At 44.6% G+C, this 26,621-nt stretch overlaps 1 protein-coding gene across 1 annotated transcript in view; it reads right to left on the bottom strand.

Moving 5' to 3' along the window:
• Positions 1–26,621, bottom strand: part of DNAJC11 (DnaJ heat shock protein family (Hsp40) member C11) — a 242,072-nt gene that overhangs the window by 143,798 nt on the left and 71,653 nt on the right. Inside the window, 2 exon segments of the mRNA XM_077458259.1 lie at positions 747–848; positions 24,480–24,553. Coding sequence (XP_077314385.1) covers positions 747–848; positions 24,480–24,553 — 176 coding nt within the window.

Genomic DNA, 26,621 nt, shown 5'->3' with positions numbered 1-26,621 from the left:
GTATTTGAAGATGAAATCTCTTTTCCTCTAGACGTAAAGAGTGCCGCTGTGTCCTCTTTGTTGACTGTAAAGTGAATAACTCGACATCAAGTTCCCTATATGGACCACCTATATATTTGTACATGTTGATCATATCCCCCCTTAATCTCCTCTTATCAAGAGTGAATAAATTCAGTTCCACTAATCTTTCCTCATAGCTGAGTTCCTCCATGCCTCTTATCAGTTTGGTTGCCCTTATATGCACTTTCACCAGTTCCCCGATATCCTTTTTGAGAACTGGTGCCCAAAACTGAGCTGCATATTCCAGATGAGGTCTTACTAATGATTTGTACAGGGGGGCAAAATTATATCTCTCTCTCTGGAGTCCATTGATTGATGCAAAAAAAAAAAAAAGATAAAAAAACAACTGCACGGTGTCATATGCTATATGTCTCCTGACCATCACACACCTATATGGCCTTGTTGGACATCACATCCCATACGATTAATATGGAACTTGACCCCTCTTTCCATTTGTAGCTTTAACAATCTTTACCTCATTTACTGATCTCTGGAGCAAATGCACCTCCAGAGTGCAACTGCACAGTCTATTTACCTTTATCAAATCAACCCCATTGGGTTTTTGCTAAAAATGTATACTTACCCTTTATTAGACATTTACACAATGAGCCAATTTCCTTTAGCAATAAACAAATATATAATAGACACCATAGGTGGCCTTTAACTTATTAAGGCAATTCACTTACCTTGGGGTTTGTCCTCTGCTGAAGTCGTCTCTCTTCTCTTTCCCTTTGTAGTCTCTCAAACTCTTCCCTTATCTCTGCGACGGTTCTTTTCCTTTCCACCACCTAAGAAGGAAGAAGACACAAGATATTTAAAGTGTATGCTAGAAAATCATGGAGCTCACAACTTTCTGTGCACCGAAATTCCAACCAGTAACATAAAAACAAAGAAATGTGACGGCAGAAAAAAAAAAAGACCAAGTGGTCCATCGAGTCGGCCCTTTTCTTTACCTCTATTTTATATAGGTTTTTGTATTTTTGTTTTTTCTTCACTTTTTTTGTCTGAAAATAGGTCTATGCTTGTCCTAAGCATGTTTGCATCCACCTACGGTTGACGGACTCACTACCTCTGGTGGAAGTCTATTCAAAGCGTCTACTACTCTATCAGTAAAATAAACTTTCCAAGATTCATGTTGAACTTTCCTCTCGCTAGTCCCCAAGTTCTTGATCTTGGCTTCATAATAAAAATACTGCCCCCCTTGAAACTTATTCACCTCCTTGATGTATTTAAAGGTTTCAGTCACATCTCCCCTCTCCTTTATTTCCTCCAGACTGTACATATTAAGTTCCTGAAGTCGCTCCTCGTGTTTTATCCCCCAGAACTTCCACCATTTTTGCTGCCCGTCTCTGGACTCATTCTATTTTATCTATGTCTTTCTGTGAGGTCTTCAGAACTGGACACAGCATTCTAAATGAGGTCTCACTAAAGATCTACATAGAGGAACCAGGACCTTCTTCCTACTGCTGGTGACCACCCTAGAGATATTACAATCTATACAGAGGAATCAGGATTTCCTTCCTTCTGCTGATATTCCTTGTAGTAATAACTAAAGAGTTATAGAGAGGAATCAGGAACTCCTTCCTCCTGCTGGTGATCCCTCTAGTGATATTAAGATCTATATAGGAGGCATCAAGACCTCCTGTCTAATGCTTGTGATCCCTCTAGTGATATTAAGATCTAAAATAGAGGAAACAGGACCTCCTTCCTCCTGCTGGTATTCCCTCTAGTGAGAACTAAAGATTTATAGGAGAGGAATCAGGAACTTCTTCCTCCTGCTGGTGATCCCTCTAGTGATATTAAAGAGGGATTCCACCTAAAAAAAAAAAAAAAAAATATTAAAAGCCAGCAGCTATAAATACTACAGCCGCTGACTTTTAATAAAATGGACACTCACCTGTCCCGGGTTCCAGCGATGCCGGCAGCCGAGGCAGATCGATCGCTCGGCTCTCGGCTGCTGCCGTCACCATTCTAGGTGAGGGAATCAGGAAGTGAAGCGAATCGGCTTCACTTCCCGGTTCCCTATTGCGCATGCGCGAGTCACGCAGCGCAATAGGATTAGTCCGCGCTGTCACTGGGACCCGCGTGTGTCCCAGCAGACAGCGCGGCAGGACAGGAAATGACAGACTCCCACGGGAGTCTATGCCCGGAAGTGGGTGTAAATACCTGTCTTTGACAGGTATCTCCACCCCCCTCCCCCCTGAAAGGTGCCAATTGTGACACCGGAGGAGGGGAGGGTTCCGATCAGCGGAAGTTCCACTTTAGGGTGGAACCCCGCTTTAAGAGCTATATAGGAGGATTCAGGACCTCCTGTCTTCTGCTGGTATTCCCTCTAGTGATATTAAGATTTATAAAGAGGAATCAGGACCTCCTTCCTCCTACTGGTGATCCCTTTAGTGATATTAAGATCTATATAGGAGGAATCAAGAACTCCTGTCTAATGCTTGTGATCCCTCTAGTGATATTAAGATCTAAAAATAGAGGAATCAGGACCTCCTTCCTCCTGCTGATGATCCCTATAGTGATAACTAAAGATCCATCTAGAGGAATCAGGATCTCCTTCCTCCTGCTGGTGGTCCCTCTAGAGATATTAAGATCTATATTTGAGGAATCAAGACCCTCTGTCTAATGCTTGTGATCCCTCTAGTAATATTAAGATCTATATAGAGGAATCGGGACCTCCTGTCTCCTGCTGGTATTCCCTCTAGTGAGAACTAAAGATTTATAGAGCGGAATCAGGAACTCCTTCCTCCTGCTGGTGATCCCTCTAGTGATATGAAGATCTATATAGGAGGAAGGAATCAAGACCCCCCTGTCTCCTGCTTGTGATCCTTCTAGTGATATAAAAGATCTACATAGAGGAATCAGAACCTCCTTCCTGCTGGTGACGCCTCTAGTGATGCATGCTAGAATCCCACTCACTTTCCCACTGCCCGGCCACACAGTTTGCTCATTTTGCAGTCATGATTGAGATGAGGGAAGGGAGAATTGTTCTGTAGTTCTGTCCTAGGGTGCCAATGCTGCTCCTCCATAAATGTAGTACAATAAAGAAGAGTTGCAACCCTAGGATAAGTCGTTTTTTTAACCTGTAGGACCACCACCAAAAAAAGAAAAAAGGCTTCAAAAAGAAGAAAAGAAATGTGACCATCACGTCTAAGGTGCTATACATTGACCTATTATATAAAGTTATGGAAACACATTAAAAAAAAAGTTCAGTTTACCTCTGTTTTATTTCTATTGGTAGTCAAGGATCCAAGTGGTCCATGAAACAGAAAGTTGAAAGTGGTTGTAAACCCTTACAAACCACTTTGACCTACAGGTAAGCCTAGATTAAGGCTTACCTGTAGGTCCAAGCAATATCTCCTAAACCTATATGGTTTAGGAGATATTTGCCCGAAAACGGGCACCGCTGTCTAGGGCGCATGCGTCGTAGACAGCGGCGCGCAGGCGCACTGAGCGCGGCATTTCCAAGAATGGAGCTACCGCGCGTGTCGACTCCCGTGCACATGCGCGGGAGTGACGTCATCGCGGCTTCGCCGAATGACAGCGGCGGAGCTGCGAGACGCCACCAACAAGATGGATGCGGCGGACTACAGGGGACAGCGGCGACTTCGCTGGCTCCTGTGTCAGGTAAGTGACACATAATGGGCTACGATGCGATGCGATGTGATGCATAGTAGTCCATTATGCTTTGCCTTTGCAGGGAATGAAAGAGGAAGTAAACCCATCAGGGTTTACTTCCTCTTTAAGACCAACTTCCACAACCATTTGTGCAACAATTGGCTACACTGTATCCCCCGGTCACAAAAAGTTAGAAAGTACGAGAAGTCGATTTGGATTCCATCACAAAGTAGAACAGTCCAAAAATATATTAATTACTTACATCTCATGGACACATTAGACACCTTTCGGAGTACATCTGAAATCATTAGATGATCTTTCAAAAGAACAGCTATGAAGTTACTTTGAGAAAGATCCATCTTTTTTTTACTGTCCGGCTTAACTTTCTCTTTTTTGTTTCCCCCAAAGGACGAAATAATAAAAAGACAATAGCGCAGGTAATTAATGCGTAGAACCTTAGCCGACTCCCTTTTGTCTAAATATCCCTTCTTATCTTCAGAAGACACTAATGAGTCTGATAGAAAAATGTCTGCAATAGGGCCTACAAATCTCAAACTGTACATTAAGCAGATTATATCTAAGCGATAGAGCAAACGTTTCGCACTTGGCCCGTTTCCCCCGTCATCTTTTTTCTGCCAAATCCGAGCGACAGAAGAGAAGATCCTATTTTTAGAAGGACAATTTCTGAAAAATCAGCGGCTCGTAGATTTATCACTCGCCTGGTATTTCACTGGCAATGTTATCGCTTGCAAGACCAATAAAATAAAGGCCCGGCTTCAGAGTCAAATTATAGATAATCCGCTAACCTATTCGGTTAGCCTAAATCAATTTTACAGACTGCGTTTACTAATGCTAAAATACAATTTACGATGTACAGGAGAGGAAAAAAAAACAGGCATGAGGGATGCACCCGTGTATTAAACATTCATTGAGAAGGTTTGACTGTTTAGAAGGCAAATAACACCCAATAAAAGGGATTATTTCTTATTAAAAAAAAGGGCTACAGCAAGTAGCGTTGATAAATATTCTTGAGCAGAAAGATAGTTTCGTTATAGAAACATCTTGCTCAAATAATTCTTTGCAACTACATGCAGCAGGGGACGGCGTTTAGCGAGCTACCAATGTTCTCCAGCAAACAGTTCAACATTGTTGTCATCTACGACGATAGGAGTTATCAGAAATGTCCTCAGAGCACACACAGCTCCATAGAGGGCCACTGGGTGTGCACTTCCTGAAATATGTGCAACTTCCTCTAGCTGTGAATATAATTGGTGAGCCAGGAAGTAGAGTTTTTACATTTTTTTTTGTCTCCCTGCCTTTCTACCCTCTGTGAGGCCTCCAGTTCAGGGGTATGGTATGGTCAGGAGGTAAACTAAACTACTTTAAGGAATTAAGTTGAACCAGAGCAGGGGGCACACCCTTTCGAAATCTATACAGTAAAACCTTGGTTTGAGAGCGGTTTGCAAGAGGAGCTAAAATTGTAAAAATAATTTTGACTTGATATACAAGCGATGTCTTGACATACAAGTAGCGTCACATCACAACGGAGTACAAAAGAGAAGAGAGAGGCGCCTCTAAGCCCTTGTACACACGGTCGGAGATTCCGACGGAATGTGTCCTATCGGACCGTTTTGTCGGATAATCCGACTGTGTGTGGTCCCCATCTGACCGTTTCCGTCGGACAAAGTTCTCCAACTTGTCTGTACAATTTTCCAACAAAATGCTCCGATCGGACATACTCCGATCATGTGTAGCCTACTCCGAAGGACAAAGTGCCACGCATGCTCAGATCAAATCTCTAGACCAAAGCTATTGGCTACTAGCCTGAACGTAGTCCCGTCGTAACGAAATAACGTCATCACGTTCTCAACGATCAGATGTTCCGACAACTTTGTCCGACCATGTGTATGCAACAGTTTCGGACAAAATCCAACGGATTTGGTTGTCAGAATGTCTGTGACTGTGTGTACAAGGGCTAAGTGTAGCAATATGGTTACATTTAAGTGAAGGTACAACTTTTAATCATCAACCATGTGAGTTGCTAAAACAGGTACTTTTAATGCCGCCAGAGGCAGCTCTAGGCTTTGTGAGGCCTTAGGCAAAACTTTGACATGAGGCCCTCTCATGCCCATAATGGGAAGAAAAATTAAAGTGATAAAAATGAATACTAAATTGCAATGTACAGCATACAATAAACTGATGGTGATCCACCCATGACCAGTCCTCAAGGATTCCAGCATGTTATTGTATTGTATCACACACCAGCGAGCTCACTCAGACCATCCCTCCCTTTCCCGGGCTGTGCTCTATTCTCCCCTGGGTGTGTCTTGTCAGCAGATCGACATTTGTGAGTGACACAAAGAGATAACATTGACAGCTCAATGTGGCAGCGCCATCCTTCTTCCCGATGCTGAGCTCTCCCCTCCAGTTGCATAGGACGGGTTGTCAGCCCCTGGGGCAAGGCAAGTAATTTTCACCCCCTAACCTGTGGACTTTTAGCTCCAGTCTGGTCACATGATCCCCGGTGTCAGTCAGCAGTGGCTGCAGTGGAGAGAAAAGAGCACTTGACATTGGATGGTAAAGCCTAGAGCCGTAACATCACCCACACATTCCCATATTCCATCTGTTTTTGGCAGTTTTAAGGTCACATACCTCAGAACCCCTAAACCTTGGGTGCTGCATTATGCAAATCTTGACTAGCCACTGTTGTAGAAAGCTTGGGCCCATCCTCTCCACCCTACTGATAAAGGAGGCCATCCATCATTGGAGCCTTACCTCTTCCTCTGGCTGGTCTAGATCTGTATATAATAGAGTTTTTGGGGACTCAGGTCTCCCGAATGTTCCATCAGGTAGGTAAGAGGAATGCAGCACCTATAGGGCCTCTTTTATGCCCTGAGATAATTTGGAAGGCTTAAAGGGTAAGTTCACATTTTCACAAAAAATAAAAAAAGCTGATCTAACTCCCAGTATCCTGGCCACCACTCTGGACCTTGCTGTTCATAGTGTCAATGAGACCCCATGCTTCAAGTGTAGAGGGCTGCGATCTTTACACAAAACAATACATGACCCTGGAGGAGGAGGAGGGAGGGGGGGGGGGGGAGGACAGAAGAAGGGGAGTAGAGAGGATATGGGTAGGGTAAAAAAAGACAGAAGGAAGAAGGAGGGAAGGTGAGAGGACAGAGGGAGGGGGAGAGAGAACAAAGAGCGTAGGGGGAGAGGATAGAAAGAGGAGGGAGGAGAGAGTGGACAGGAGGGGAAGAGGATAGAGAGAGGGAGGAGACACTGGGGAACAGAGGGACGAGATGACAGCAACCCGGAGAGAAGCCGCTGTCGCTACCTGCGAGATGGGGTAATTGCGGGCCCTAACAGACTAACCTGACCAACCTGGGGGTGCCACCCATGACGTGGGGGGCCTCTGTGCCATCCGTGACCTGACGGGACGGGGGGCTGGTGTAAATGTATTGTTTGCTAAGCCCCCCAATCAAAATACCAGCCATCACTGATTGCAGATATATAGCGGGGTGTTCTGAGCTCCTCCTCCTGCCACCCATACACATGTGATCTCACCTACACTGCGAGGCTGGGTGGGACCACAATCTCCAGCAATGTCTATGGAGCATGAGGCTGGAGGTAAAAGCATGGTGTATCAGTCCCACTTGCAGACTGAAGAAGACGACTCTGCCTGACACGTGACTTTGACAGAGACGAGGCTGCGGGGAGCAATTACAGGAAACATACCATGTATCTATGTCTGTCCAGTGGGGAGGGGGGGGGGAGTGGCCACGCGTGGCAGGGCTTTTAGCTGCTGAATGGACAGATACAGGGCATGGTTCCTGTAATTGTTCCCCGCTGCAGCGATCTAACCCCCCTACCTGTTCAGTGCAGGCAGCGCTGTCAGTAGTATCCCGACTCCCGCGGCTGGCTGGGGCATTGGACCCAGGCACAGCACGTGTCCACCAGCTGCACACGCTACGCCAGTGCTCGCCTTCCTTCATTAGGCAAATTAGGTGGTAGCGAGGTCCCTGTGAGCGCGAGGCCTTAGGCGACTGCCTAATTAAAGAGCCGCCTCTGAATGCCGCGTACACACGAGCGAATTGTCCGGCGTACTTAGTCAAGCAAACGATCCGGCGGACTTTCTCCCGAACGGACATGGCCACACAAAGTCCGGCATTTGCTAGCGCGATGATGTACAGCACGTACAATGGGACTAGAAAAAGGAAGTTCAAATAGCCAGTAGCCAATAGCTTCCTTTTCGTACTTGCTTCTGAGCACGCGTCATTCTTAGTCCGCCGGACTAGCATATTGACGAAAGTATTGTCCGCTGAAAACCCAAGTCCGGCAGAAAGATTGGACTGCAAAAATACTTTCGCCGGACTTTGCGCTGGAAAAGTCAGTTGGAGCCCACACCCTATCGAATTGTCCGGTGAAATGCGTTTCGGCAGACTAAGTACGCCGGACAATTTGATCGTGTGTACGCGGCATAAGTATGCAGGCATCCGGGGTAAAGCTGTCCACATAGACCGTCCTCACCGCCATCATCCCTTGCACGTTGCGCTCCACGAGTTGTTCAAGTGATCTACTCTAGGGTAGTCTTCCCGGGGGCGATTGCACACTGACAGCGGTGAGAGACGGTGGTGCGGGCGATGGTCTTTGTGGACTGCTTTACCCGGGATGCCTGCATACTTAGATGTGTCTCTTTTAATCATCAACCATGCGAGTTGCTAAATGTTCTACCTTCATTAAATGTAACCATATTGCTACACTTAGAGGCGCCCTCTCTTTTTTATTCTCTGTAGCTCCTGCTGGATTTTGCTTCTAATCCCTTCCATTTGTAGATGGACATTATATGGTTACACATCCTATCACATTGCTATAATGTTTTTATATGGGACTTTAAAAACTGAAGCACTTCTGAATAAATGGTTGTGAAACGAATCATTCGAGTTTCCATTATTTCTTCTGGGGAAATTTGCTTTGATATACAAAGTGCTTTGGATTACAGGTATGTTTCTGGAATGAAATCCATGGAATGTTTTTATCGTATCTGGAAAAAAGGGAATGCCAGATCTTTCATGTTCTCCTATTGGGTCAATAATCCCCTCAGCGAATGGCATTCCAGGAGACGGGAGGAGGCGGGGAAGGATGTATGTTTGGAGTGCTTTCTTTTTCTGATATAATCATGTATGTGATATTGTTTTACCAAACTGCATGTTTGTACCGAGTCTCTGTTCACCCCGATTCGGGGTTACGGACTAGTAATGTTTTTGTTATAGAATGGTTTGTTTAATTTCTTCTTAACCGCTTCAGCCCCGGAAGAATTTACCCCCTTCCTGACCAGAGAACTTTTGCGATTCGGCACTGCGTCGCTTTAACTGACAATTGCTTGGTTGCGTGGTTTGTGTGTCCAAACTGACCCCCAAAAGAAATAGAGATTTCTTTTGGTGGTATTTGATCGCCTCTGCGGTTTTTATTTTTTGCGCTATAAACAAAAAAAAAAAAAAAAAAAAAAAAAAAGAGCGACAATTTTGAAAAAAAAACACGCATTCTTTATTACGGTACATTTTGCTATAATAAATATCCCCCAAAAATATATGAAAAAACATTGTTTTCCTCAGTTTAGGTCGATACGTATTCTTCTACATATTTTTGGGGAGAAAAAAATAAATAAATCGATCGCAATAAGCATTTATTGGTTTGCGCAAAAGTTATAGCGTTTACAAAATAGGGGATAGTTATATGGCATTTTTATCAACTTTTTTTTTTACTAGTAATGGCGGTGATCAGCGATTTTTATCGTGACTGCGACATTATGACAGACACATCGGACATTTTTGACACATTTTTGGGACTGTTGCTATACAAATGCACCGATTCCTGTGTAAATTACACTGGCAGTGAAGGGGTTAACCACTAGGGGGGCAGTGTAGGGGTGATGTCCTGGGGAGTGATTCTAACTGTGGGGGGGGGGGGGGGGGGTGGCTATGTATGACCTATCACTGATCATAGCTTCCGATCACAGGGAGCAGAGATCAGTGACACGGTCACTAGGCAGAACGGGGAGATGCTCGTTTACGGCATCTCCCCGTTCTTCCTCTCCACGAGACGATCGTGGGTATCCCCGTGGCGATGCTTGCCACGGGTGCGCCCGCTGGCCGCCTCTTAGAGGGCAACGTACAGGTACGTTAGTTTGCCTGTACGAGACGTATATGGGCGTGAGGCGGTCGGCAAGCGGTTAAGAAAAAAAAAAGTGATAACATTTTAGTTCTAACAAAAAGTGTTTTTATTCCAAACATGTAATGAATATCCGAAAAGCGGAGGTTCAATTTGTGTGTGAACCTCCACTTTGACCCTTTCATCAGGGCTTAAAGTGACCTTTGGATAACGCTAGGTACCTGGCTGTCATGCTGATCCACCGGCTGATCCACCGGCTTTAATCCTTCTGTCCCTGAACGGTTCAGGCATGCAAACCAGGAAAATCAGGCTGAAGTCAGCGTTCTTGATCTGCATACTTATTCTGGGTCAAAAGCCGAAACCACCGATTTAGCATAACAGCCTAGTAGGAGGAGTATAATGCCTTGTTTCCACTGAGTGGATCGGTTCGGTGCGCTATTTTGAGCGTTTCCATTATGAAAGCGGCCCATACAACCGAAACCATTCAGGGTCCTGCCTCAGATGTGGGGCCATAGATAATGGTCCGGTACGGTTAGGGAGGAGCTACAATAGATTCCACTGATTGGCAGACAGAAAAACATCCGCCAATCAGTGTGAGGCCATGCTAGGCATTTTTTCTAAACCCTGTATGGCCCCTGGTTGTCCGACTTGCAGTGGAAACGCTCACCTGAATAGGCCAGACCATTCCAAACCTTCCAAACTGTACCGACCCGATCCACTCAGTGGAAACGAGGCATTCCATAGCTACACATAATGGAGGATGCACACTCCCATGCCTCGGTGCCACTAGGCTAAAACAGAACATTATTGTTCTCGTTAAAAATGTACGAACTAGGACATATGGGAGTACCCATTTTTTCTAACTTGTGACTTCTATGGTGATCCAGGACAAAAATTTTACACAGGTTCTATCCGACGCCCCACAGGATCTGCCCGGATTGCCCTCAACATTGCTGGCATTGCCAAGCTGAGCCAGCTGCTTTCCATATATATACACGATTTAGGCCTGCCCAACCCTTCAAACTTTCTGGTCGAGGGTTCTCCAGTTTGTCTCACGGTTTACGATTATTACTATCCCACAGCAGGCAGATGTATGCCTCTTTGGGTTTGTGGAGACTCTCGCTCTCACCAGGGCTGTTCACTGAGCTGTTGAGATTATTATTGTTTTATGCTAGAAAATCTATTCTTATTCAATGGAACTCTGGATCTGACCCCATCCTAAGATTTTGGAAATTGTAAAGGTGTGTAGCGGAATTCAAAAACATGTATAGGTCTCAAAGCTGCCCGAAGAAGTTCCACTAATTGGAACTGGCTAGACACAGATGCCACTATTTTAGATCAACAGGACTCTGAGGCTACTGTTAGTACAGCCCTGGCCAAAAGTTTTGAGAATGACCCAAATATTTTCAACAAATCTGCTGCTTCACTGTTTTTAGAACAATTTGTCAGATGTTACAATGGTATACTGAAGTATAATTACGAGCATTTAAGTATCAAAGGCTTATATTGACATGAAGTTTATGCAAAGAGTCAATATTTGCAGTGTTGACCCTTCTTTTTCAAGACCTCTTGGCAACTTCTGATTGATGGCAGCCCATTCTTGCATAATCAATGTTGGAGTTTTGCCAGAATGTGTTTTTTTTTGTTCACCCGCCTTGATTGACCCTAAGTTCTCAATGGGATTAAGGTCTGGGGAGTTTCCTGGCCATGGAACCAAAATTTTGAGGTTTTGTTCCCCAGGCACTTCGTTGTTATCACTTTTGCTTTATGGCAAGGTGCTCCATCATGCTGGAGAAGGCATTGTTCCCCACTAAACGGTTCATGGATGATTAGGAGAAGTTGCTCTCTGAGGATGTTTTTGTACCATTCTTTATTCATAAAAACAAAAACAAAAAAAACTTTGCCATTGTTCAAAAATAACTAAACATCAAAAACAGCTGCAACCTCTACTGAGACATAGCACAGTCCCAAAACAAAAGATTCATGTTAAAAAAAAAAAAAAAAAAAAGTTGCGCTAATGCAGGCCATGGTCGAATTTCGAACAAATTTTCTTTTCAAAATCAGAAAGTTTTTTTTTTTTTGTGATCCGATGATGCAGCCATTGATTTTTCGAAATTCAGCCTTCAATTTCACCTCATGTTGCTACAGAAAAGAATTCTCGTGGCCGGGAATCTTCTTTTCTCTCTGTAAATTTTCTTTTCTTATTACATGTCTCACACGATTCTAGCAAACATTGATTGGAAAATAGTTTTTCAAAAAATTTCCCAACAGGTCCGATTGATAAAATGTGATTTCCGCACGAAAATCGTCTGTTGCTGCAGCCCACTAATGGTGCGAAATTCGTACGAAAATTCTTTCGAAATTCGAACCATATACGGTCGGCATAAGACTATGGAGTCAGACACCAATAAGGAAAACACAGTCCCAAAAGTGGAAAAAAAAAAAAAAGTTTCTGTGATAGCATGCGCACCATCTGCCACCTATAGCTGCAAGATCCAGTGATCATCCCCTACACCAGGGATATGCAATAAGCGGACCTCCAGCTGTTGCAAAACTACAAGTCCCATGAGGCATAGCAAGACTCTGACAGCCACAAGCATGACAGGCAGAGGCATGATGGGACTTGTAGTTTTGCAACAGCTGGAGGTCCGCTAATTGCAGATCCCTGCCCTACACCATAGGCAAAATGGTCCCTTTCCAGATTGCACGGACCTTCTATCATGGAAGGTCAATGACACTTGTGGCTCTAAACTCAGCCAAGGCCTGTAAACAGCCCAGGAGTCTCCTAAGGCATGTGGAATCCCCATTCAGGTATCAAGATCACAGATGGTCCACAAAAGAAGTCTTTTATATTAAATCTTAGAGGTCAGTGCCGCATTCGTTTTCTTTATTGTAGGCTTTCTTGCCTTTATTTTCATCTGGTGATCCAACCAGTAAGTGTCAGCCTGGCTAACACAGGAGAGTCACTTCGATTGGATTCTAAGGGACTCTCCTGTGGTGGCCAGGCTGATATGGGCGCTGAGGTGATTTATAGGGAATCGAGGGCGGACTGAAAACTCATGGGGCCCCTGGGCAAAAGGAGATTATGGGGCCCCCCGGGCAATAGGAGATTATGGGGCCCCCCGGGCAATAGGAGATTATGGGGCCCCCCGGGCAATAGGAGATTATGGGGCCCCCCGGGCAATAGGAGATTATGGGGCCACACAGTATAATAATATATATATATATATATATATATATATATATATATATATATATATATATATATATTACACACACACATTGAAAAGGTACTGGAGAGGAGGGGCAGGTATAATCTTGGTATTTAAAAAAAAAAAAAAAAAAAAACAACACAGATTTTTACATACTGTCCCTGGTTTTATTGAGGCTGGCAACCCTGATGGGACCCCTTAGTGGCATGGGGCCCTTGGGCAGTGCCCGAGTGCTCGAATGGTCAGTCCGCCCCTGTAGGTAATAGGACTACAACTGAGACTTCCAAAACTGGAGCCTAGTCAATGGGACAGTCTATTCTGCGGTTGTGAGCATGCTCAGTCTTACCCCATGCTTTATCTTGGAGCTGTCCTTTCAGCACCATGAGATTGTAAGCCACCCGATTTCATTCCTTGAGCCTGCTCTGTTACATCAGAAGCTGCTTCTTGTGATGGTGATCAGCTGATGTTGATTTAACTGAAGGATTTTTTTGTTGTTGTTCCTTTCTAGCAGTACTCTACAATGAAATATGAGCTGTAATACAAGCGGGGAACTTGTTCTGTTGAAAAACAACACACTTAGAGCCGGTTCACACAGGGGCAGCAAGACCTGCAGTGCGACTCAAAGAGACGACCTGCACACGACTTCAGCAGCGGCTTGCTAAATGACTGAAGTATAGGAGTCAATGCAAGTCGCCTGAAGGCACCCCAAAAGTAGTGCAGGAACCTTTTTCTAAGACAAGGCAACTTGAGTCACTCCTATTAGAACGGTTTCATAGTACAGAACGGGACGCGACTTGTCAGGCAGCTAAGTCGCTCCTGCATGAACCGGCTTTTAAAGAGGAAGTAAACCCTGATGGGTTTCCTTTCTCTTTCATTCCCTGCAAAGGAAAAGCATAATGGATTACTATGCATCGCATCGCATAGTAGTCCATTATGTGTCACTTACCTGACACAGGAGCCAGCGAAGTCACTGCTGTCCCCTGTAGTCCGGCGCATACATCTTCTCGGTGGGTCTCGCAGCTCCGCCGCTTTTATTCGGGCGAAGCCGCGATGACGTCACTCCCCCGCTTGTGCACGGGAGCCGACACGCGCGGCAGCTCCGTCGTTGAAGATGCCGCGCTCAGTGCGCCTGTGCGCCGTAGACAGCGGTGCCTGTCTTTGGGGAAATATCTCCTAAACCGGATAGGTTTAGGAGATATTTCTTGGACCTACAGGTAAGCCTTAATCTAGGCTTACCTGTAGGTCAAAGTGTGTTGTAAGGGTTTACAACCACTTTAATGGCCAGACCACCAGATAAAAAATAAAGGAAAGAAAGCCTACAATAAACGGAAACTAATGCGGCCCTCACATCTAAGAATTTACATAGAAGACTTAATTTGGGGATTCTCTATTCATGGCTGCGTTTGTAGGTAAAGAAACTGAGCGCGCTCCCTCCTTTGGCTGAGAAGCAACCCCACACATGAATGGTCTCAGGAGGCTTTACTGTTGGCATGACACAGGACTGATGGTAGTGCTCACCTTTTCTTCTCAGGGCAAGGTTTTATTTTTTTTTCAGATGCCCCAAACAATCAGAAAGGGGATTCATCAGAGAAAATGACTTTGCCCTCAGTGCTCAGCAGTCCAATCCCTGTACTGAGAATATCTATAAAGTCTGTCCCTGATGTTCTTCCTGCAGAGAAGTGGCTTCTTTGCTGCCCTGCTTGACACCAGGCCATGGTCCAAAAGTCTTCTCCTCACTCTGCGTGCCGATGTCCTCACACCTGGCTGCTGCCATTCCTGAGCAAGCTCTGCACTGGTGGTGCCCCCGAACCCAACGCTGAATCAGCTGTAGGAGACTGCCCTTGCGCTGGCTGGACTTTCTTGGGCGTCCTGAAGCCTTCTTCACAATTGAACCTCTCTCCTTGAATTTGATGATCCGATAAATGGTTGATTTAGATGCAATCTTAGTAGCGGCAATATCCTCGCCTGTGAATCCCTTTTTGTGCAAAGCAATGATCACTGCGCGCGTTTCATTGCAGGTAACCATGGTTAGCAGAGGAAGAACAATGATTTCAAGCACCACCCTCTTTTGTAATTGCAATTCATCTGATCACTCTTCATAACATTCTGGAGTATATGCAAATTTCCATCATAAAAACCAAGGCAGCAGACTTAGCGAAAATTTATATTTTTGTCATTCTCAAATTTTTTTTGTCCACGGCTGTAGATTACACAACCGAATAAACAGAATGACAAATTATTTTTTAGGTTAAACAATACAATACTTCAGCTTTGCGTTTTAGCTGCTTGACTGGAGCTCTAATTCAATTATTTTTCACCAAGCCCAATGCGTGGATTAAGAGCAGAAGGTATGAAAAAAGTATAAAATAAAATAAAAGGGCTTTAAGGGCAAGACGTACTCTTTGGGCTCGTTCACACTGTAGTGCTTTGGTAACCATACCCCCAAGAGTCTCAATGCAAAAAAAAAAAAAAAAAAAAAAAAAAAAAAAATCGCATTTACCTTGCACTGTGGTGCCTAAAATGCCATATACCCCCCCTTTTTTTTTTTGGGTGAATCTGGCCACCCACTTAAATGAAAGAACTGCCTTAACACAGCAAGACCGTGTGAACCCAGCCATAAAGGCAAAAAAAATTGCTTAAATAAAAGCATTTTCTCTTTTCACCTTCTAAACGCCTCCATTTTCTCCGCTCTATAGACAAAGGATAAACAAAAGCAATTTTGTTTAAGCTTGAGGAGGAACAAAAAAAAAAAAAAAAAAGGAGAACGGGTACAGAAACAGGCAAAAGCTTGAGATAACAGAAGGCCAAAGATTTGTTGTATAGCAAAGTAAGAGTTTAACCTTTCCAAGGGAGAATTAATAACTCTAAATTATGTTACCTCTGACAGTTTCGGTGACATACGGAAAAAAAATAAAAATAAAATCATAAAAAAAAAAAAAAAAAAAAAAAAGGAAGCTAGTCCATTGGAAGTCATCAAATTGTAACATGATTTACAAATTTTGGAGGTGTTTTGAAGGGCTTTGCCGCAAGGTTAAAATGTCTAGCAGTCATAACTCCCATCAAACTCAAAAAGATGTATTGAGCCGCGTATGGGGGGCACTATTTTTTTAAAAGACATAAATGCTGGCTCTGAAGTGTATCGCTGAATTTTTCTGGCTATCTCTGCCTACCATGCAACATATGCTGTGCAAAAATTAGACCACACATAAAACACAATTCAGTAGCAAAAGAAAATACTTTTTTTTTTAATCCAGTATATACATGGTCACCCTATGCTGTGCTTTTTATATGGGGTGTGTACAGGAGTGCTTTTTTTTATTATTTTTATTTTATATATATATATATATATATATATATATATATATATATATATATATATATATATATATATATATATATATATATATATATATATAATTTTTTTTTATTTTTTTTATTATAGTCGTGTGACAGAATGGGCAGTTGACTGGTCGTCTTTATAGGGACATTGAGGGTCTTCCAATATACACATGGTCCCCCTATGCTCTGATTTTTATATGGGGAGTGTACAGAGGTGCTCTACCAATTAAATAAGTAAAAATAAAAAAAGTTAAAGAACCCCTGAAACACGCCCCATACAAAAAAAAATAAAAAAATCACAGCAGAGGGTGACCACGTGTATATTGTATACTGGATTGGAAGACCCTCAATGTCCTTAAAAAGAGGAACTGTCACATGACAGTAAAAGAAAAAAAAAAAGTGAAAATGTAAAGTATAATTGTATAAAATAATTTAAATCATTTAAAAAAGTTAAAGAAAAGTTAAATGATTTTGTAAAAAAAATCTATTTTTTATACAAGTTTTTTTTTACACTTTACATTTTATTTTATTTTTTACGGTCATGCGAAAGCAAGGGCAGATGACAGGTCCTCTTTATAGGGACACCGAGGGTCTTCCACTGCAGCTATTCAAGTGCAGATCGTGCTTGGGGCCCCTTTCACACTGCCACGACTTGAAAGGTGTGCGATTTTACAGCGATTTCAGGTAATGCTTGTGTAAACTTGAGGTCTATGGACCTCAACTCGCATCAAAGTCGGACCAAAGAAGTGCAGGGACTGACTTGAAGTCGCACAGATACGAATGGTACTCATTGGAAATCATGGGGTACGACTTGTCATGCGACTTTGCAGCACAAGTCGGACAAGTGTGAAAGGGGCCCGAATATCTCAATCCTCAGGAACACTAGCCAAAGAATGACAGCTGTGACCCCCCCAGTGCAGCTTTTCAAGCACAGCTCGTGCACACTTTGAGAGCGCAATAAGAGTGATTAAGTGGCTCTATAGCCACCCAGATCACCTACTGGAAAGCCCTTCACTGGCTGTTAAAGCCGCTACCAAGCTGTTGCCAGCTTGGATTTAACCACTTGTCTACCATGCCATTTATAAAAACGTACCTTGGTAGAAGAGTGGTAGCACTGCTGACCAGAGGAAATCTGTAATACTCCTGGGGAAGGTCCAGGCCCCACTTACTGATCCATCTCTAGTGCCTGTGGATGCTGGTACCAAGGTATACCCATGCACCCGGCATACTGATGTCCATTCAGTGAGACCCACGGTCTAGTAAGCCACATTTTAGTTCCATCCCAAGCACTGGAAATGCATCACCCAGCTCAGCAGACAGTGTAACCTGTCTGAAAGTAGTCCGGGACATTGGACTCACCAACTCCCAGAGAGGGGGGGGCATGGAACTGCTTCAGCTATGCACCGAAAGGACATGGGTACGCCAGTGGCTACGGGCCATCCACAACCATTGGCAGCATGCATCATGGGCTCATCAGCTGGCCATCAAGGGTTCCCTCCTTCTCCAAACCTATTGAGGCACCACAGGGGAAGTCTCAGAGCCTGACCAAATGTAAGGAAGGAAGGGCTTCACTAGAGTCCCTTTACCCACAGTGATCTTGGGGAAAACTAAATATGAGATGGGGAGGGAAGTAACACAACTAGGATACTAATAGTGTGTGTGTGTGTGTGCGTGTGCGTGTGCGTGTGTTTCTCCATCTACAGTGCCTTGAAATTGTATTCATGCCCCTTGAAATTTTCCCCATTTTGTCATGTTACAACCAAAAATGTAAATGTATTTTATTGGGATTTTATGTGATAGACCAACACAAAGTGGCACATAATTGTGAAGTGGAAGGGAAATGATAAATGGTTTTCAAATTGTTTTACAAATAAACATGTGAATGGTGGGGGGCATTTGTATAGCGCCCCCCGGAGTCAATACTTTGTAGAACCGCATTTCACTGCAATAACAGCTGCAAGTCTTTTTTGGGATGTCTCTACCAGCTTTGCCCATCTAGAGAGGACATTTCTGCCCATTCTTCTTCTTTGTAAAATATCTCAAGCTCTCTCAGATTGGATGGAGAGCTTCTGTGATCAGCAATTTCAAGTCTTGCCACAGATTCTCAATTGGATTTAGGTCTGAACTTTTACTGGACCATTCTAACACATGAATATGCTTTGATGTAAACCATTCCATTGTAGCTCTGGCTGGATGTTTCGGGTTGTTGTCCTGCTGGAAGGTGAACCTCCGCCCCGGTCTTAAGTCTTTTGCTGACTCTAACAGGTTTTCTTCTAAGATTGTCCTGTATTTGTCTCCATCCATCTTCCCATAATTTCTGACCAGCTTCTCTGTCCCTGCTGAAGAAAACCATCCCCACCACATGATGCTGCCACCACCATGTTTCTCGGTGGGGATGAGGTGTTGCGGGTGATCCACAGTGTTAGTTTTCCACCACATAGTGTGGGCTTTCACACTGGAGTGAATGGTGCAGCAGTTTGAGGGCAGATTGCAGGCGCTATTTCTAACGCTATAACGCCTGCAAAATGCCCTCGGTGTGAAAGGGGTCTTACACTTCACAATCATGTGCCACTTTATGTCGGTCTATCACATATAATCCCAATAAAATACATTTACGTTTTTTGTTGCAACATGTTAAAATCTGGAAAATTTCAAGGGGGTATGAATATTTTTTCAAGGCACTGTATATATTAAATTTTCCAAATAATCATTTATTCCAGGAAACTTGCTATAAAAAAGGAAATATTTTCTGAGCATGAATGGTCTTTTAGATGCTCTGGAGGGAAAATTAAGAGTGGTGCAAGCATAATGCTTGCACCACAATTCTAAACAAATAGGGGCACAAGCACCTTTTAACCACTTGGGTACCGCGCTATTGCAAAATGACGGCAACAGCGCGGACCCACATTTCCGGGACTACGTCTATTGACGTCGTCCCGGATACGAGCGGCCTGCGCGCCCCCTGAGGGGCGCGCGCGGCGCGCTCTGTGATCGGCGAGTCCGTGAGACTCGCCTGATCACCGATCCGTGTAAGGGGTCGATCCCGACCCCTTATCACGTGATCAGCTGTCAGCCAATGACAGCTGATCATGTGATAAAACGGAGCCGGTAATCGGCTAGTATTCCTCCTCGCGCTGACAGCGCGAGGAGAAAAAAAAAAAGCCGATCGCCGGCGGCCGTGTTCGGGACATCAGTCCCGATCACGGCCAGCAATTTAAGCGGACACCTGCCCCCTGCCAGTGCCCACCTGCCACCCGCAGTGCCATCCTGAAATAAAGTAAGTGCCCCCCTGTCAGTGCCACCCAGCAGTGCCCACAGTGCCACCCAGCAGTGCCCACAGTGCCACCCACAGTGCCACCCAGCAGTGCCACCCACAGTGCCACCCAAAATCTGCCTCAAAGGTGCTGCACCCCAGTGCCGCCCATCAGTGCCCAGCAGTGCCGCCCATCAGTGCCACCTATCAGAGCCACCTATCAGTGCCACCTATCAGTGCCCATCAGTCCCATCTATCTGTGGTACCTATCAGTGCCCATCCGTGCCACCCATCCGTGCCACTTATCCGTGCCACCCCTCCGTGCCATCTTATCTGTGCCCATCTTTGCCCATCAGTGCCGCCTTATCTGTGCCCATCGGTTCCGCCTTATCTGTGCCTATTAGTGCCGCCTTAACTATGCCTATCAGTGCCCACCAGTGCAGCCTATCAGTGCCCACCAATGCAGCCCATCAGTGCCCACCAATGCAGCCCATCAGTGCCCACCAATGCAGCCCATCAGTGCCCACCAATGCAGCCCATCAGTGCCGCCTAATCAGCGCACTTCATTGAAGGAGAAAAATGACCCGTTTGCAAAATTTTATAACAAACTATTAAAACATGATTTTTTTATTTTTATTTTTTGCATCTTTTTTTGTTTGTTTAGCAAAAAATAAAACTCCGAGCTGTAACTAAATACCACCAAAAGAAAGCTCTATTTGTGGGAAAAAAATGATAAAAATTTCATTTGGGTACAGTGTTGTATGACCGCGCAATTGTCATTCAAAGTGCATCAGCGCTGAAAGCTGAAAATTGGTCTGGGACTGAGGGGGGTTTAAGTGCCCAGTAAGCAAGTGGTTAATAATTAGGACTGAAAACACAGCACAGCACAGCACAGCACAGCTGGAGTCTTATGCTCTGGATTAGGCCTCATGCGCACAGGGTAAGTATTAAAAAAATAAAAAACACTCCTAGAATCCTTCTGGCCATTGAGTTAATTGATGCACAAGTGTTATGTTTTTTTTTTTTTTTGCCATAATGCTACTGCTAAAGGACGTGCTGGCAGTGTTTTTTTTTTCCTGCCTCTAAAAGCCATACGGTGTATGGACACACATAACAGAGAAGGACATTTTGAAGCTGGGGACAAAACAAACATAAAAAATAAATAAAAAAAATAAAAACCTGCCTGACGCCCCTAAAAGCGGCAGTAAAAATGTCCTGTGTGCATGAGGCCGTACTCTGTTCATCTGAGATTGGGGAGGGAGGAGAACAGCTGTGCAGGTTCTGCTCCTATAATTAATCAATGCACGAGCAGAGGGAGGGATGGGAGCCCACAGCTCACATCCAGTATGCCAGGCCCACCCTGGCAAGGATCTGCGCCAGTTTTCCTTTATTGAAAAATACAGCATTCCCTTTGTTAAAGCGTAGCTCCACCCCAAAGTGGAGCTTCCGCTCATTGGAACCCTCCCCCCCTCCGGCGCCACAATTGGCACCTTTCAGGGGGGAGGGGGGTGCAGGTACCTCTACAGTACAGGTATCTGCACCCAATTCCGGCGTAGATTCTGCAGAAGGTACGCCCCTTTCCGCAGAATCTACGCCCCTTTCCGAAGGTCCCCCGCTGTCTGCTGGGAAACACACGGATCCCAGAGACAGCGGGGACCATCCTTATTGCGCAGCGCGACTCGAGCATGCGCAGTAGGGAACCGGGAAATGAAGCCGTAAGGCTCCACTTCCTGATTCCCATACCCAAGATGGCAGCGGCAGCACCCGAGAGACGATCGAGAGATCGGCTTCGGGTGCCGACATCGCGGGCGCGCTGGGCGGGTAAGTGTCATTATTTTAAAAGTCAGCAGCTGCGGTATTTGTAGCTGCTGGCTTTTAAAAAAAAAAAAAAAAAAAAAAAAAAAAAAAAAAAACTGGCGGACTCCCGCTTTAATTAGTTTTAGCACCCAGGCCAGTTTCTATTTCACTGTGGGAAACCAAAAAAAATTGGTGTGGGTGGTGCAGACAGACCTAAAACCGGTCTACATGCGTAGATCATGTGGTGCACGCCACGCAACAGTTTTCTGGAAGCTTAAGTGATTGTAAAGTCTCTTTTTTTTTTTTTCCTTGAAATATAACAAATATGTTATACTTACCTGCTCTGTGTGATGGTTTTGCATAGAGCAGCCCAGATCCTCCTCTTCTCAGGTCCCTCTTCTGTGATCCAGACCCCTCCCTCCTGTTCAGTGCCCCCTCAGCAAGCAGCTTGCTATGGGGGCACCCGAGTCACAGCTCTGTGTGACCATTCAGACATGGAGCCCCTGTCAGGGCTGGGCTCAGCCCTTCCTTCTCTGAGCTGGTCACTCAGCTGTTCGTTAATTGCCAGCTCCGATCTCTCCAGTTACTCAGTTGCTGATGATATCCTGCTCGTCAGTCCTGCCTACTTAAGCTGTCCAGTCCAGAGACTCTCTGCCTTCGCCTTGGTCAACATCACAAGAATCATCTCCTGCGTTCCTGTTTAAAGACTGGCTTTGCTGACACCCCTTCTGGCTCTGGATCCTGCTTGCTGTTCCACTACTTTGATCCCCGACTTCTGGCTTGGCTGACTATCCATTCCGGTTACTGAACTTTGGCTATGTTTTGACTACGTTTGTTCTTTTTACTTTTATTATCAAACAAGTGTGATTTAACTGTACTTCTGTCTCGGTCTGATTTCATGGTTTCTGACAGCCCCACCCCGGCCCCGCCCCTCTCTCACGATTGGCTAGCTGACTTTGGATTAACCACAGTGGTAGACAATGGCGCCGCTATGCCTCAGCCAATCGGAAGGGATAATCTCTGGCGGCTGAGACACTCGTTGACATCGCTGGACAGAGAGGGACCTCAGGAAAGTGTTAAGGGGGCTGCTGAACACAGAAGGCTTTTTATCTTAATGCATAGAATGCATAAAGATAAAAAACCCTTCGGCCTTTACAACCAGTTTAGTTAATGCCCAAAATCGGTCTTTGAATGGAAGCTTGGATGGTCCCATACAGAAGAAGGGAGAGAGCTTAGCCCAGTTTCACACAGGCTTCAGCTTGTAGAAGAGCTGTGTAAACAGCAAGCTTTGTTGACACTTTTAAAAGTACCATTCAGCTCCAATTTGTAAATGTGGAAAACCAACCCTAACAGGAGAGCTGATGGGCACTTTAAAACAAGCTGTTAGCTGGCTTCAGCCCTTCCTTCTCTGAGCTGGCTGCTCAGCTGTCGGCTAATTGCCAGCTCCTATCTCTCCACAGTTACTCAGCTGTTGAGGATATCCTGCTCGTCAGTCCTGCCTACTTAAGCCGTCCAGTCTAGAGGATCTCTGCATTTTCCTTGGTCAACATCACAAGAGACTATCTCCTGCGATCCTGTTAAAAGACTTGTTTGGTTGACATCCCTTCTGGCTCCAGATCCTGCTTGCCGTTTTACTACGCTCATCTCAGGCTCCCTGACGTTTGGCTTGTCTGACTATCCATTCCGGGTCCCTGAACTCTGGCTATGTTTTTACTACGTTTGTTCTATTTACTTTTATTATTAAACAAGTGTGATTTAACTGTACTTCTGTCTCAGTCGGATTTCATGGTTTCTGACGCTTTAGTTATACTTTAGAGGGGAGAGGGATTAGAAGGTTTGTCAGATTATTATTGCTGTCTGTGCCCCCGTAACCAGATTCAGCCTCTCCATTTGTCCCGTTTACCATTATTATTGAAAAAAATAAAAATAAAAAATTTGGAGTTGTCCCCAGAAAAGTAATAGAGGGGAAATATTCCAATGGGATCACTAATTCTACCTGTGGGTCCCCAAGGAATTCCTTTCATTTGCATGGATTTCCTCTCACTTCCTGTTTGGTTAAGGGACAGGAAGTGAAAGGAAAGCTTTGCAATGGGACACGGAGGGAAAACAAAAAAAATTTAGACACTGGTTATAATCCTCTTACTCTATCCAAAATGGGGGGGGGGGGGGGGGGGGGGGGTTACATACACACTTTTACCAGTAATCCTATTTTAAAATCTTCAAAAAAAGCTTGCCATTGGCTCCTGCTGGAGACAGTCGAATCCTGTGACAAGGGAGTGGGGATGCTGAGCCAGACTGTGTCCATAGACATTTCAGAAATCATGACACAGGCAGCGTGGCTCGGGAGTGAGTCCGCAGGCGTGTCCCCATAAACAAGTGGCTTGTGGGGGGGGGGGGGGGGGCCCGACAAGAGGAGGTTCAAGGCTACTCAATGTACTACCATTATACTATAATATGTTTATGATTTAAAAAAATATATATTATATATACACATACACAAATTTAAAGTCACAAAAAAAAAAAAAAAAAAAAAAAAAAAGAGAGATTTAAATGACATTATCATTTTAGTGATTGGATTTTTATCTACTGCACTGCCATCACCAGACTAGTTTAACTCTTGACCAGGGGGTCTCCAAACTTTTCAAAGGGCCAGTTTATTGTCTTTCAGACTTTAGGGAGGGCCGGATTGTGGCCAGCAGGGGCAATAGATGCCATGGGCCCAACAGTGAAAATAAATAAGGCCCCAGGGTTGGTGGTCAATAAGAGGAGGAGTAGCATCCCATCATTGGTATCGGTGGAAGATATAGTGCCCCATTGTTGGTGTCAGTAGGAGGAATACTACATCATATCAGTGGGAGGAATAGTGTCCCAAGGGCTGGATACAGGCTAGCAAATGGCCACATCTGGCCCTCGGCCACAGTTTGGAGACCCCTGCTCTAGACCCATGGCCAATTATCTTATTACATTTCATTACCATTGCCAAATACTTGGTCTCCTTTGATGTCACAATGCACTAAAACACTTACCTCCCATCCTTCCATTTCCAGTCCTTTCTTTCCATATATGTCATAGATGGCTCTTGACTGTGGATCACTAAGCACTGCAAATATAAAAAAAAAAAAATAAATTAAATCAAAAAAAGGTAAAAAAAAAAAAAGTAAAGACTGAAGTATTTTGGGTCAGCAGAAACATGGAAGCATTGGGGTCGGGGGAGAAGTGAAGGTCGGCCAAGTCCTTGTGAATATTTGCACGTGAAGCCATTGTGTTGGGCGTCTCTTCCGATATTGGAACATCACATCTTTGAACATTGGGCCTTGTAAAGAAGGGCTTCAGCTTGCATTAGCGCGGTGTGTGCAGCAAGCTTCCACAAAACATTTGCAAAGCTTTCAGAAAGCTTCAAGCGGCTTTGTAGCAAGGGGACACTTAAAGCGCATATTCAATGAGGGCAAAAAGTATTTGATCCCCTGCTGATTTTGTATGTTTGCCCACTGACAAAGAAATGATCAGTCTATCATTTTAAATGGTTGATTTTAACAGTGAGAGACAGGACAACATAAATATCCAGAAAAACACATTTCAGAAGAGTTATAAACTAATTTGTATTTTAATGAGTGAAATAAGTATTTTACCCCTTCGGAAAACATGACTTATAGTTAGCAAACACAGAGGTCAGACGTTTCTTGTAGTGGGCCGCCAGATTTGCACACATCTCAGGAGGGATTTTGTCCCGCTCCTCTTTGCAGATCCTCTCCAAGTCATTAAGGTTTCGAGGCCGACGTTTACCAACTCGAACCTTCAGCTCCCTCCACATATTTTCTATGGGATTAAGGTCTGGAGACTAGCTAGGGCACTCCAGGACGTTAATGTGCTTCTTCTTGAGCCGCTCCTTTGTTGCCTTGGTCGTGTGTTTTGGGTCATTGTCTCGCTGGAAGACCCATCCACCAGGATGGTGTTCTTGGGGTCATAGGCTGCATTCCCCCTCTTCCAAACATGCCAAAGAGTTTGGTCTCATCTGACCACAACACTTTCACCCAGTTCTCCTCTGAATCATTCAGATGTTCATTAGAAAACTTCGGACGGACCTGTACATGGGCTTTCTTAGGCAGGGGGACCTTGCGAGCGCAGCAAGATTTCAGTCCTTTACAAATTGTTTTCTTGGTGACTATGGTCCCAGCTGCCTTGAGATCATTGACCCCATTCTCTTGTGTAGTTCTGGGCTGATTCCTCACCGTTCTCATGATCATTGAAACTCCACGAGGTGAGATTTTGCATGGAGCCCCAGACCGAGGGAGATTGACAGTTATTTTGTGTTTCTTCCATTTGCGGATAATACCACCAACTGTTGTCACCCTCTCACCAAGCTGCTTGGTGATGGCCTTGTAGCCCATTCCAGCCTTGTGTAGGTCTACAATCTTGTCCCCGACATCCTTGGACAGCTCTTTGGTCTTGGCCATGGTGGAGAGATTGGAATCTGATTGATTGCTTCTGTGGACGGGTGTCTTTTATACAGGTAACAAGCTGAGATTAGGAGCACTCCCTTTAAGAGAGTGCTCCAAATCTCAGCTGGTTACCTGTATAGAAGACACCCAGAAGCCTGAAATCTTGCCGACTGATAGAGGATCAAATACTTATTTCACGCATTAAAATGCAAATCAATTTATAACTTTTTTGAAATGCGTTTTTCTGGATATTTTTGTCGTTATTCTATCTCTTAATGTTAAAATAAACCGACCATTAAAATTATAGACTGATCGTTTGTCAGTGGGCAAACGTACAAAATCGGCAGGGGATCTTCCCTCACTGTATATGCACTTTAAAAAGAGTCCTCTTGTTACAAAAGCTGCTTGAAGTGTAGACTACACTTGTGTGGTTGTTTGCCTGGCAAATGGAAATCTCTTTGGGTGTTTGGGGGGGTTTGAAGTGGCACGGTTTACATGTGAGGAAACAATGGGGAGATTTTTATTATTATGAGACTTTACGATTACAATATAATTTGGTACAGAAGGAATCAGAGGGCCCTGCACATTAGAGTTCAACTTATGATGGTGGAACCCCAGCTCTAGAACCCAAATGTCAGGATTGGCACGTATCAGCTGGGCCAGGGGTTCGATAGCGAGAATGAAGAGGGGACAGGGGGCATCCCTGCCTCATTTCTCACTGGATAGGAA

This window comes from Lithobates pipiens, unplaced genomic scaffold (genome assembly GCF_037356315.1).
Source record: "Lithobates pipiens isolate NorthernLeopardFrog02 unplaced genomic scaffold, aLitPip1_a1.2 Scaffold_27, whole genome shotgun sequence".
Taxonomy (NCBI): domain Eukaryota; kingdom Metazoa; phylum Chordata; class Amphibia; order Anura; family Ranidae; genus Lithobates; species Lithobates pipiens.
Note: the sequence above shows the minus strand (reverse complement) of the source record. Positions and strands in the feature narration are given on the sequence as shown.